This window comes from Coffea arabica, chromosome 2c, assembly GCF_036785885.1.
Source record: "Coffea arabica cultivar ET-39 chromosome 2c, Coffea Arabica ET-39 HiFi, whole genome shotgun sequence".
In the NCBI taxonomy this organism is placed as follows: Eukaryota; Viridiplantae; Streptophyta; class Magnoliopsida; order Gentianales; family Rubiaceae; genus Coffea; species Coffea arabica.
Genome location: NC_092312.1, coordinates 23,943,917 through 23,956,834, shown reverse-complemented (window position 1 = coordinate 23,956,834; position 12,918 = coordinate 23,943,917). Strand labels below are relative to the sequence as shown.

General features: G+C 34.7%; 1 protein-coding gene and 1 long non-coding RNA gene across 6 annotated transcripts; one reads left to right on the top strand and one right to left on the bottom strand.

Moving 5' to 3' along the window:
- Nucleotides 1–89: 89 nt before the first annotated feature.
- LOC113726940 (ribose-phosphate pyrophosphokinase 5, chloroplastic) lies at nucleotides 90–8,222 on the bottom strand. Of its 3 annotated transcripts, none has more exons than XM_027250860.2 (9): nucleotides 7,832–8,222; nucleotides 7,433–7,621; nucleotides 5,633–5,881; nucleotides 4,771–4,914; nucleotides 4,398–4,565; nucleotides 2,523–2,592; nucleotides 1,611–1,692; nucleotides 797–956; nucleotides 90–383 (listed from the first exon to the last, which is right to left on the bottom strand). In XM_027250860.2, exons 1-9 carry the CDS (start codon nucleotides 7,919–7,921, stop codon nucleotides 345–347), a joined length of 1,191 nt encoding a protein of 396 aa, XP_027106661.1. In that variant the 5' UTR covers nucleotides 7,922–8,222; the 3' UTR covers nucleotides 90–344. The 3 variants fall into 3 exon arrangements, with proteins under 3 accessions (XP_027106661.1, XP_071931513.1, XP_071931512.1); XM_072075412.1 differs by lacking the exons at nucleotides 7,433–7,621; nucleotides 7,832–8,222 and adding exons at nucleotides 6,072–6,285; nucleotides 6,618–6,751; XM_072075411.1 differs by lacking the exons at nucleotides 7,433–7,621; nucleotides 7,832–8,222 and adding an exon at nucleotides 6,072–6,760.
- Nucleotides 8,223–8,445: 223 nt separating this feature from the next.
- On the top strand, nucleotides 8,446–12,918 carry LOC113726939 (uncharacterized). Of its 3 annotated transcripts, none has more exons than XR_003457650.2 (6): nucleotides 8,446–8,585; nucleotides 8,662–8,712; nucleotides 8,881–8,914; nucleotides 10,206–10,268; nucleotides 11,245–11,308; nucleotides 12,570–12,918. It is a non-coding gene; the product is annotated as an uncharacterized lncRNA (long non-coding RNA). The 3 variants fall into 3 exon arrangements; XR_003457651.2 differs by having other exon boundaries at nucleotides 8,483–8,585; nucleotides 8,667–8,712; XR_011839236.1 differs by having other exon boundaries at nucleotides 8,523–8,712.

The window sequence follows — 12,918 nt, the reverse complement described above, 5'->3', positions numbered from 1 at the left end:
AATTGATAATCCTCGCAGAGAAATTCAATATTGAAAAAAAATATCATCATTCTACTGATAATAATGTAACCAGTGAAATGAACCAGGAATGACCAAACCTCCCAAATTATTTATATATACTGGCATCAAGTCATTGGTTACAAGATTTACATTTGGTAATAACTATTCTACACCACAGATGAGGTACATGCGAAATATCATACAACAGGGGTGACAAAGTCCAGACAATTTTAGGAAAAATGAAACGCTGGATCTTCTAATTTTTATCCACAACATTGCTTCCAGGCCAGAAGCTGTACTTCACACAATCTCAAAACCAGAAAAAAAAGCTCACTCGAAACTGATCAATCGATGCCCAAGCTGGAATAGGGTTCAAAGCTTCCCTGAAAGCCAAGATATTAAGAAGAAACGTCAAAAAATGAAGGTAAGAACTGAAATCCTCATACAGAGATTTTATAAACCAAGCACTGAATCAATTAGAGGATGTTCAAAGCACCAATTGAAATATGAAGCATGCATTGACGTCCCAATACTGGAGTGAGAGTTCATACAAGGTGTCATGGGCCAACTAAACTATATCAAGGGAGAAACAAAACTCTAAGTTCCTCTGATCTTTTTTTTTTTTTGATAAAAAGCAAATTTCATTAACTTTAAGCTCCTCTGATCCTTGTTTAAACGTATTTCACCAAGCAGAATGTGCTATAATCAAAGGAAAAAGAGGAGGTAAATCCTCATCTGCTAGGGCACAAATATAAAGTTATGAAGCAAACATATATTTGGTTGAAGTAATACTCACAGAACAATCATGATGAACGCGCCAAACGGTCTCACCCAAAAGGTTTGCAACAGATAGGACCGTAAGCTGGGGAAAATAGTTCTGCTCTGCTAAAGGGATGGTGTTTGTTATGATTACCTCTTGGAACAATCCATTTGACAACCTTTCTATTGCAGGAGGACTGAAAATGACCAGATAGACAAAATACTTTAGCAGAACCCAGATAAACGTGAGGAATCATGCTAATTGCAGATCATAGTGTGAATGCTAGATAATATTGCCCCGCTCACTACTAAGTACAAGTCCAAAGAAAAGTTCATTGGAGAAGGAAACAGTAAATGGGAACTGAAAAGAATATCATATGCTATTAGTCTTGCACACAAGGTTCTAATACTGATCTGCCTCAGAACTTTTCCACAAGAATATCCAGAATACTCCAGAACATAAACATTTTCGTGCCAAAAACCCACGAGCCATATGCAATTACCATCTTCAGGTGTGTTTCTGAGGCTAGCAACCACTTGGCGAAAAAAACATTCAGGGCAAAAATGGCTCTACCACTAATGTGCTATTCAAAAGTTGAAGTCATGAAAACTCAATCCAGCCAACTTCATATATGAGGTCAACTACCACATGAAAGAGTAAAATCAGAATTTATTAAATTCTATTATTTTTAGCCCTATGTGGTGTTATTGAGGAAATGAATTTTTAAGAGGAAACAAGATTATTAAGATTTTATCTTCAGCTTGATATTAAGCTTATTGAGAACCACTTTCAATTGGCGCAGCTTTATCATATGTAAGTAACGGAGCATTATGCACTGGAGATGTAGTACCTGAAAACAGCATGGGTGCAGCATGCATAAACTTCCCTAGCTCCCTCTTGATGTAATAGTGCTGCACCTTTTGCAATGGTGCCTGTAAGTCAGCAGCAAATTGGAATTTTAACATGTTGTACAACCACTAAAAAATAAGACTACAATAAATAGGTAGTGACCCAAACTTATTATAAACAAAGATGATAGTCACTCCATTTGCTCCCGGAAGGATCAAAATTCAGTGAGAGGATACATGGATTGGTCTAAATTTCCATCAAGGAAACAGGTGTGGTTTCTAAGATTTGCTTGGACAAAAGACCAATGGGCTAAGTAATCAACCACCAGTACAAGGTGACAAAAATTACATATGTTATCTTCATAAACAAGTTATTCTAACAATGAAATAAAGCACAAGAGAGAAGTAAAAAAGAAAGTCTAGCATGTAGAATGTCACCATATCAGTACGTTTAGGCATAGCAACAAAACAAGATCAAAGAAAGGCATTGACTTCCATAAATGGCATAAATCAGCTGAATCAATCACAGGCTGGCAACATCACAACTAGCCCAAGATGACAAAAAGCAAAGTAGAAGTAAAGCATATTGGAAGCCCAATCATGTATACATAACTATTAGTACCTAGAATAGCAGACACAGATAAAGGCAAACCAGTATATGGCAGATTTCCCAAGAGTTAAAATACACAAAACACAGAGCTCTTCACTTCTTCCAGCCCCCCTTATACTTTAGAGTCACCAGGCATGCCCGTCCCATGTACAAAAAGAAGCTGGGAGATGGGGACGGGGATTCAACTTAAACTCAAATAGTTAGTTGGATTTGCCTTTGATGCCATGGATATTTTTTTATTTCCATTTGTTAACAAAATGAGGCATAAGTGATAAATCAGGAGCATGAATCCAGGAATGCTTACCAGCAGTATCTATCATGTCATCCACCATAACTGCTACTTTTCCCTTTACATCACCGATCAAATTCAACACCTGGAGAATTGATACATCCATGCAATCGTACAAGTTTTTCAGTTGCAAGTCATTGGAAGATGAAGTAGCCACTGATAATACTAAAATGCAAATGAAAAATCTATCATATGGAAAAGTAATGCAGAATTATGAAGATAAATCTACGGTGGGAATAAATCAAGAATGAGCCAGCATTGTATCTAAAATTTCAGAGTATAGAGGATTACAGGGAAAGAAAGCATTGTGTTTAATTTCTTTTTAAGTAAAAGGCAACTTCTGATGACGAAAAGTTGAACAAGAAGCAAAAAGAGGCATATCCATGCACCAACTACAATGAACAAAGGAAATAAAATAACAGTAAATCCAGAAGATCCTTCCTATCTCGAATATTAGATAGTCTGTAATTAGCTGGTTGAAATGCAACCATTTATAGGTAAAAAGTAAGATTGAACCACACACAGAAAGAAGGGCAAAGAGCTGGAACTCATCTAGTGGAGATGTTGGAACTGGAGGTCAACAACTAAACAGAGGTTATTGACAGATTATTGGTTCTAGTTCCCCAATTAACTGATCCTTCACAACCTGACATTTCTGACTTGGGTCCTGATGATTATATGATCAACTTCGGCAAGGGAAGCTATATTTATACCTAATTCCTGCTGATATTAACAATTTGAACTTAAAAATCAGTAAAATAACTCAAAGGGAACTGATGAGGGCATGCAGAAGCTGTCAAGCATGTGATTTGATTAAAATAGTAGTTCATAAAGTCTCCAACCTAAATATCCACATTACAGACTGCTTCTATTCAGGTTGAGAGTTTAAGGGGCACAATGCTTCTATTCAGGTTGAAAGCTTAAGGGTTTATTTGATAAACCAAACCAGCTAAGAAGAAGGCTGACAATGCATCCCTGATTCCAGCAACCAGAAAACCAGTTACTCAATAAACCAATTAAACTACTGAAGCAGAATTTACACTGCCCATGATTTAATCCATCTTCAATGAGCCTAAAACAAGAAGAAACCTCAGAAGCCATCAAAAGGTAGGGTAAGCAACACAGAGGTCAAGAAGCAACAAAAGAGAATTTGACATCACATTGTAGGTTCTTCAGCTGTAACTTGCAGTAATTATATGAAAACAGTGAAAAAAATTTAGGTAAAACATTGCTCATAGGTAAATTATAACTTTAAAGATAGAAGTAAGAAGAACAGTGTCAGGAAATCAGGAATCTGGCTCCCGGCATACATATAATATGCATAGTAGCTTAAAAGTAAAACAATAGAAGGAAGAAGAACAAAAGTGACTTTTAAAATACAACAAAGGATATAAATTTTTTTAATAAAGCATCTATGATAAACATATAATTCATAGCAACCTATGAGCATACATGACTTAGGAAGCATATTGTAACACATAAAACAAGATTATTGTCTTCAATTTTACTTGAGAAGCATCAATGGTTATACTTGTTTCATCCAAAACACAAATTAATCGCTTATGTCTCCAAAAGAATTAACCATGTAAAGGTCCATGATACCAACAGAATCAAAGATGATTACATGGTTTCATCCACCTATGTAAAAGAATTTAATAAGTAAAAAGGTGTCAGATTTCTGAACAACTCAAGCCGAACTTTCGATGCAATAAACCAAATCACTCACTAATGGCAAAGGTAACTTATGTTGTAGATAAATAATAGCCACTTCAACATCACTATAAGATGCCTCTACATTCTTAACACTGAAATTGGATAACATTTACTTAATTCCTTAAAGTTAATCAACGTGAGTGAACATCACCAACAGATTTAATGTACAGGACTTACCTCAGCTACATTGTGTCCTTGACGCCTTTTATCAACAATAGCAAGGGGTGCATCGGAGAGTTTTTTGGCAAAAGCTCTTGCCCTTGCTACACCCCCAACATCTGGCGATACCACAACCAGATCATCTGAACATATTATCTTGCTGGCAAGGTAATCAAGTATGACAGGCTGCAAGCATACATAAGCATTGAAAGCATATTAGTTAACTAAAAATCTGGAAGATAGGACTTTTTAATTTAACTAGAGTAAATCTGCTAAAAACTTGCGAAACATAAAAGTTAACCTGTTTGGCCATGCCAGTTTCACTCCAAATTCATGTTTTAGCCTGTTTTCACAAGTACAAATTCACAATAAGTGATATCTGTTCCACTACCTGCCCATGGACGTGGTCAATAGGTATGTCGAAGTAGCCCATTGATTGCCCAGAATGAAGATCGCAAGCAAGAACACGGTCTGCACCTGCTTCAGTAATCAGATTTGCAACAAGTTTGGCTGCAATTGATTCACGCCCTTGACTCTGAAAGAGAAGCAGATGTACCCAACACATGATTTTAGAGGAAAACCACTATAGCAATCAGCTTATAACAATTCATGGCATCCATGACTATTTTGTTTCAGCGAGTCAGCCAATCTTTCTAGGACAACTTTGGGCAGATTCCCAGGGCTCTCAAACCCCCTCCTCAAGTTCACAAGAATAAATACTCCTGAATGTCCATAAATGAAATCCAAGTATCTCCTTCTTACTACTTCCTCTACATTAATCAATTATTTTTCTTTGCAAGCAATAATCAGAATATAACTTTATGCTAGAAGGAAAATCAACTTAAAAACAGCATCAACTACCTGCACTAATGAAAAGTGCAGTGAATCAAAACCTAATCGAATAGATATTCAATCCCAATCTATCATGCTAAGAAGACATAAGATTTGCAAGACCATCATTACCTAATCACGAGGGAATGAACGGAAAATGTAACGTGATTGACGAATCTCATTGCAATTTATTTAAGAGTTAATTACGGTGTTGGTACCTTACATCTTTTAGCATTCTGTCAAAGCTAGGTAAGAGAGTATATTCTAGATCTCAACACCTTTGAATGACTGAATAGCAAGAAATAACAACATGCCCTCCATGAATCTTATTGCTTAGTTTTACTGCTTTTATTAAGTGTTCACGTCTAATTGCACCTAGATCACATCATTATCTATTTCGAGCTGCCTTAATGTAAACTCACCTTACGGTCAGCCCTGGCATAACCAAAATAAGGGATCACAGCAGTTATGGCTTTTGCAGAAGCCCTCCGACAAGCATCGATCATTATCAAGAGCTCCATAAGATTTTCATTTGCTGGAGGACAGGTTGGTTGCACAAGATATACATCGCATCCTCTGACACTGTCTTGTAATTGAACATAAATCTCACCATCAGCAAAACGCTTTATCTTAATTTTTCCGAGCTCGAGACCCATGTAGCAAGCAATTTCCTGTAAAATACAATGTCCTATATGAAATATAGCTAGCAATCTTCGGGTCTGTTTGTTTCAACTGAAAAGATTTTCCAGAAAATATTTTCCATGATTTCTGCAGTTTGGTTCAATTTAGCGCCAAGAAAATGATTTCTCTGGTAAAATCTTTCCATAAGTGGGCATAAAATAACTTCACTTATAAACTTACTCAAGTTATTTTCCACCCTTTAATCCTGTCCCTTTTGGCCTTAGTTACCTTCATCAACATAAGAAGTAAAAGGCCCATGGGAAACAGTTCCGGTGGGATTGTCCGACATCTGTCGGCAAAACATCGAGCCTTCCCCACCACCCACCTCTTTTCATTCCATGTTATTCCTCCTCTCACATAAATGCAATCCAACCTATTGCACATCCCATTGCATCTGCGTTGGACTTACAGAAACAATTAAGATCTATGGAAACACGAAGGATCTAGAGAGACAATACAAGGAGATTGGTGACATAAAGAAAGAAGAGATCTCAGAGAAACTTTTACAGGAGGGAGAAAGTCTTTTAAGATTGGCCACAGAGGAGAAAGATGAACTAATTCTATATATCACTAACAGCGTCCAGCTTTTGCTTTGAAAATTTCAATCTGAGATCCTCTAGATCTTTGGAAGAATTTTGGCGGTAAAATATTCTTGTGAGAATTGGTTTTATTTCATTGTCATCTTCAATATCTTATGAATGGTTATGGATGAGTTGGAAAACTGACATTGATCATTCATGTAGCTATTGCTTTGATCTCTTCTTGGTCAGAGAATGATGGCAGGGGTGGTGCATGTGGTGGAGGAAAGTTTTTTGTGGTGGAGACGATAGAGGAATGGTGCAGACGGCCGATGGGAGAGGACTTCTTGATATGGTGAGGAATTGAATTAATTACTCATGACGATAAATGTTTACCAAAAGTAACCAAACAGATGAAAATTAGAAAGAAAACTTTTTCGAGAAAAAAGATTTCCAACAAAATTATTATCCCAAAGAAAATATTTTACATCCTACCAAACAGACACTTAAAGCATGAACCATTCCCAAACCCTTTCATCTCTAAGAAATAACTGTACCCCCCAAAAAAAAAAGTTGAAATCAACAATAATAAATATGAAAAATTCACAAACTGCTGTACATGAAGTCAATAGATCAGAATAAAGGCTGATTCTTTCTACTTTGCAATTCAACAAAAAAGTTTGCATAGAATGAAAGGAGAAGATAATTCTATGCCTAGCTCTTTATCACTCTCAAAAGTGGTAACATTTAACTATCCATTACTGCCTGTCCCCATGAACTCAAACATGAACATTGCACGTTTTGGAGGGCATAGATGACTACTTCAACTTCAATACTTAATAAATTAGACCTTCAAATTAGCAGTATAAGGCATGGTTAAACAATAAGAACAAAAATACGAACTTCCAAGTCTTCAATATGAAATTGATGCCCCACTTAATAATCTGGAGTACTCTTTGGTTCATTTTGGTTATAAGCCCTTTGACATTCCAAAAAGGCAATTGCTTTGCATGACTCACTAACCTGAGCAAGTAAAGGATTGGCAGTCCCAGAGAAGATCTTGAGCCTGGTATCACTTTTCTGAACTGGGATTCTTTCAATATGAGTGGAAGTTAAAAAACTTGGAAAGGATGCAGTTTGCTCCCCGTTGGCAAGAGGCATCACTGGTTTTCCATTGTCCTTAAATTTCAATGGCTCTGCCACATTACACCTCTACAAATACGAGAAGACCATACATAAATCAAAACCCACTATAATTTTTCAAGTAATAACTCCACTATGCTTACAATTCAGTTCAATCAATACAGAAAATAATGAATGAATCAGTGCATGGACAAACTGTACATAAAAGCGTGACGCTTTTTATATTAGGTCTTAGTTGGAACATGCATAAGAAAGGAGGAGAAGATGAGGAATACTTACAATCAAGAAGCGGTTTGTGGGAGAAGAAAATGGAAAACGAGGATTTGGTTGAGCTACAAGACCTCCTGGGAAGGCCAAGGAGGCCATCATTTTCCCCTCTGAATTTAGTTGGTAATCTTGAAGAATGAAAAAGAGGCTATAGGTAGCTGGGGGTTTTAGGGGGAATAAGCCAGAAATGAGAAATAGGCGTTAGGGAACCTTAAAATATCCAGTGGACTGGGAGGATTTCTGTGTCACTCTTTTGTTTTCCTCGCGAGGGAAACATGTCTAAATGGAGAACAATAAAATTTAGGACTTCAACTGGTAAGTTACGATTATTTTATGCTTGAAATTTTAGAAACAATGATGAATGAAGTGCCTTTCTTCATAGGTGACGATTTGACATTCACAAAGCAAAACAAATTGGTCCCAAATGGTCCCGACATGGATATATAAATTTTTGAAAAATGTTAATCTCACTCTACAAAATTGGTCCCAAATGGTCCAGACATGGATATATACATTTCTTGCCTTTTTTAACATATATAGTAAATGTGTGAATGCCAATCCCTCCAATTGAATCCAATTGCTGACGTGGCACGCTGTGATTGACCGATTGATGGTAGTCCTCCGTTGATTGAGCTGATGAATTGAATTGAGGACAAAATCGAGATTTCACCTGCTTCTTGGATAGATAGGGTTCTTGAGAGTCTTCGCTTGTGCCGCTCATTGTGTTTCTTGCTTTTGCTCCGTCGCTTTCTTCCTTTCTTCTCAGGTTCTTTCTCCCTTCCTTCCTCTTTCTCTGTTTTTCACTTCTTCTCTTTCTTCTTTAATTGACTATTAAATAACAGTGCAGCACAAAATAGAGGTCACACGTTGGTCTTCTTCTTACAAGTTAAAGGGTATTTCCTTTCGTTTTTTTTTTCTTTCTTAATTACCTTAACTTTCATTTTTATTTTTTTTTACAATCTTTCTCTGTATAGCTTTTTATTTTTTATCCTTTTATGAAAGTATCTATTTACCATCTATTTTGTTGCTACCGTCTTTTCTTCTATTGTTTGGATTTACAGGTTCGCATGGTAGCGGTTTCATCTTCTTGCTCAAGTATTTCGCTCTATTTTCTCTTACTGCTACTTTTTCTTTTTATTTTGAATATCTCCCCTCCTAGATCTTTCTTTTTTCTTCAATAATTTTTTTTTACCATCCAAAAATTATCTATCGTTGTTGTAATTTTTTCAGAGATGTCTTTTTTTTAAAGATCTCTGGTTGTTGGTACTTTTAAACGGGAGTTCAATTTCTTTTTTTGTTAGTTTGTTCTACACATACAGAGTTTATGAATCTAGGGAAGTTGGGATGAATTTTAAGTATTTGATATTTTTTTTGCAATATCATTAAAATGTTTAGATCATTATTTCACTTGTGTTTTTTTTTTGCTAGAGTGTCATTATTTAACTTGGCTTAGTGTCTTTATAGCTCGACATATTACCGTTGCTTGGGTAAACATTTTAGTTTTAGGAATCAGTGTTTTTTAATTGCCTTGAAGATTGCAGGGTGTAAAAAACACTTATTTATGGCGATATATTCACCAAGATTTAGTTCTACCTTTTTTTGGGAAGTCATTTACTTTATTCATATATAGAGGAGATTTTTGTTGTGCCTATAGCACAGCATATGGTAGCACAGGCGTAATGTGGACAAGATTTGCTTCAAATAGGAAGATTTTGTCTAGGAAAAAAATCATATGATTTGCTTTAGTTTTTATTTAACATGCATTTGCATTATATTTCAGGTTTGAATCTGCAGTTTGCAGTTGATGTTTTTAGAGATTTTAATAGTTCAGGTTCCAATCTCGGTCCTCCTTTATGTTTTGCATACTGTTTAGACAGAACTATCCAAAAGAAAGAGAGGTTTAGCTGGTTGGAATTCATCATATGCGGAACTTGATGGTTTTGTTTTGTTTTTGATAAAAAAATCTGGATTTGTTTTTCTTTTCCCTTTTCTGGTTTTTTCAGTTGGCGTTTTCTTTAATTTTGGTTTCTTAATCAATTTGCTTGATTAAGCTAGAATAATAGTGCATGCATGCATGTCTATTGTAGTGCATGTTTGCACATCTTATACTAATTATATACAATTGCATGTCTTCTTGAACAATCATGAACTCACATGTGAAATTGATCATTGGCCAAAGTTTCGACTTACCAAAGGCATCTTGTGATGATACGCATTTTAATGACTATTTGTTAATAATTGTTCTTATAGTACAGAAAATTATAAGTCTCTTAGTAAAATTTGTTGACAGTTTATATAGTGAATCTCAAGTTGATAAATTGTCGAAGTTCTTTCTACAAATTTTTTTGTTATAATAGCAATTTTAATTGATTTTTTGTGTTTGTAGGCAGTCAAAGGTTTGCCCAAGGATAGGAAATCTCTATCAGATGCTGGGCAGTGGCTTGAAGCAGTGAGTAAATTAACAATTTGATTAAAGACTTTAAATCATATCATTAACTAGAAAATGGATCAAGTTACTGCATAGCTATAGTTTTGTCCCTTGTTATTTTGCACTAATTAGTTGGATAATTTCTTACTTTTGCTTCCGTTAAAAAGTGAATTAAAATCTTATCTTTACTTCGCTGACCTATTTCAATTTAATTCGTCTTACCTATTTCAATCTTTTGTGATTACGGATATAGATCCATGCTTGAGAAAAAGACAAATGAATGACTTCATATTACCTATTTCAATGTGATTGTATATTTCCTTTTGTAGACAGCATATAGTGGTCCAAATCCTTTCACAGATTCACCTGGCATGCAATAAAATTAGCTTTAAAAGTTTTTTTTTTTGAGTTTAACTATTTGCTATTTTGAGTTTTAGATCATTGTTGTCTTCTGACATTGCAAATTACTTTTTTTTTGGTAACTTCTAAAAGTCACATTAGGGACTAGGGGTTGCCCTACTGCATTGATATGAACTGGATTTAAAACTTTGGAAATGCATTCATATGTTTAGTGCTTAATGCCATTTATGGTTTGGCATAACAAATTCTTCAGTTCCTGCTAATCCTCAGGCTTTGTTGCTATTGTTTTGCTTCATATTGTGTTTTCACATACCCTATGCTAGATTTGATGGTCTAATAGATTAATTATAATTATCTTTTATGCTCTAATATGTTCCAAATGTTTATTACAAGATATTAAGATATGCAACAAAGTACAAAGGATTGGAGAAATTCTTTTTTCAAAGTGCACCTTTATTTAGGTTCTTTGTTTTTATCCCCTGAGAAAAAGTTAATCTAATTTGATTTAGTATTTTTCTTGATAGGACTTATCAATATCTATCTTATGAATCTTTGTTGTACAAACTAACCAATTGCTTTCTGCCTAGGGGCAGTTTTTGCTTAATACGACTAATATAAATGGTTTTGATGCTTGTAGGTAGTAAAATATTTGCTGAAGGAGAAGTACCAAATATTAGATTTTTGGTACAGGCTAGGAAGTGGTAAGTAAATTACCATTTTTTTAGAAGTATTAAATTATGCATTTATGCTTGGAGTGGTCATTGATCGCATTACAATATTTAAATTACCATTCTTGGAGTATGAAATTTTGTGAAGGTACCACGTTTCCTTTAGATTTAGAGTCAGTTTCTTTAGTATTTTACCTATTTTAGTAAATTCATCAATAAGAGGTTGCAAGTTGAGGTTTAATAGCATTTGCTTTCACCCTATTTCATTGAAAGTTATGATTACTGATGAAATCATTATAAATTTTTTCTCTGCTTTGATGGTGTCATTTTTGAATTACTCTTTAGACGTAGTAATTTCTAAGAAAATGATGTACATTGACTGATTGTAGCTTTTGTTACTTGCTGTCCTATCCTCGGAATGATGTTAACTGAAATGGCTAAAAGAACCTCTAAGATAAGATCTTTGTATATAGAAAAAGAATGTTCATGTACTGCATCCCAGTTGTAAGTGTAAATAGTGTTGCCCTAAATTTCTAGCCAAATTGTGTATAACTGGGGAATGATCAAAATGGTGGTGATTACCCCTTAGCTTCTCCACCTTTTCTCAATTAGACAACTAGAATTTTCCAAGACTTTTATGTAAAAAAGAAAATTAAAATCTCAGAATTACAAAGAGAATAAAATTGCTTTTCCGGATTTAAAAAATAAACTCTTAACAAATACCAAGCTAATATATTAAAATTTCTTTGTAGCTTTTGCTTGAATCTTTTGGAGCTTTTTAAGAAAGAAGAGAAAATTTTCTTTTAGTTAAATTGATGCCCTATGTTCATTCATGTTGTCTGGGTGAAAATGTGGCATGAATGAAATATATCTACATGATTTATAGGCTAAAATGCATGTGTTGTTTTTGGCTTTCTGTTCTTTATTTATTTACCTAGAATTCATGTTTGAGAAAAAATTGGTTGGCAAGAGGTATTTATCCAAATATGATGGTGGCTCAGAATGCATCTGTTGTTTATTAGCTTTCTATTCTTTATTTATATATCCAACATTAATGTTTGAGAAAAAGTTGAATGGCAAGAGGTATTATTCAAATATAATGGTGGCTCAAACTTAGGAGTAGGGAATGTGTTCTTGACGACTTTGTTTTATATTTCATGCTTTAGTATTTCCTTAAAATTTTGCAATGAAGTGTGGCAAAAACTGCGGGTACGTTACCTATGATTTAACAAGATTGTCATTCTACTATTTATACAAAATGTTACTAAATTCTAATATAATTCATTCTTGGCAGATCTAATTGATATTTAGATAGCTGGAACTTGGAAGCAAATGGAAGCTCATGGAGTTTTGTCATGAATGCTTGATGCTTTGTTTTCTCCTTTCCAATATCTTTAGCAAAATTCATTATTTACTTCAACAGCCACTTGTTATAGTATAGATGATTTTTTTTTTTTGGGTTCTTCACCACTAATACATAGTTCCACTAGAACTGGCTGATTGAACGTAATGCTAGATAAGAAAAGACGAGAGGCAATTCTAGATATAGTAGTCTGTACTTTGGGATGAATGTATCTTATGTTTTAAATTGTAACTTTTCACAGGTAATGAGATACATCGTACAATCGGAGAGTTTACCTCAA

Bases quoted from the DNA above. Each gene is read 5' to 3' on its own strand.
- LOC113726940 (XM_027250860.2), bottom strand. From the start codon at position 7,921: ATGATGGCCTCCTTGGCCTTCCCAGGAGGTCTTGTAGCTCAACCAAAT. The intron at 5,882-7,432 runs GTTAGTGAGTCA...TGTATTTTACAG, and splicing joins CCAATCCTTTACTTGCTCAG to GAAATTGCTTGCTACATGGG. The intron at 4,915-5,632 runs GTGAGTTTACAT...CTTCTCTTTCAG, and splicing joins ATGCCAGGGCTGACCGTAAG to AGTCAAGGGCGTGAATCAAT.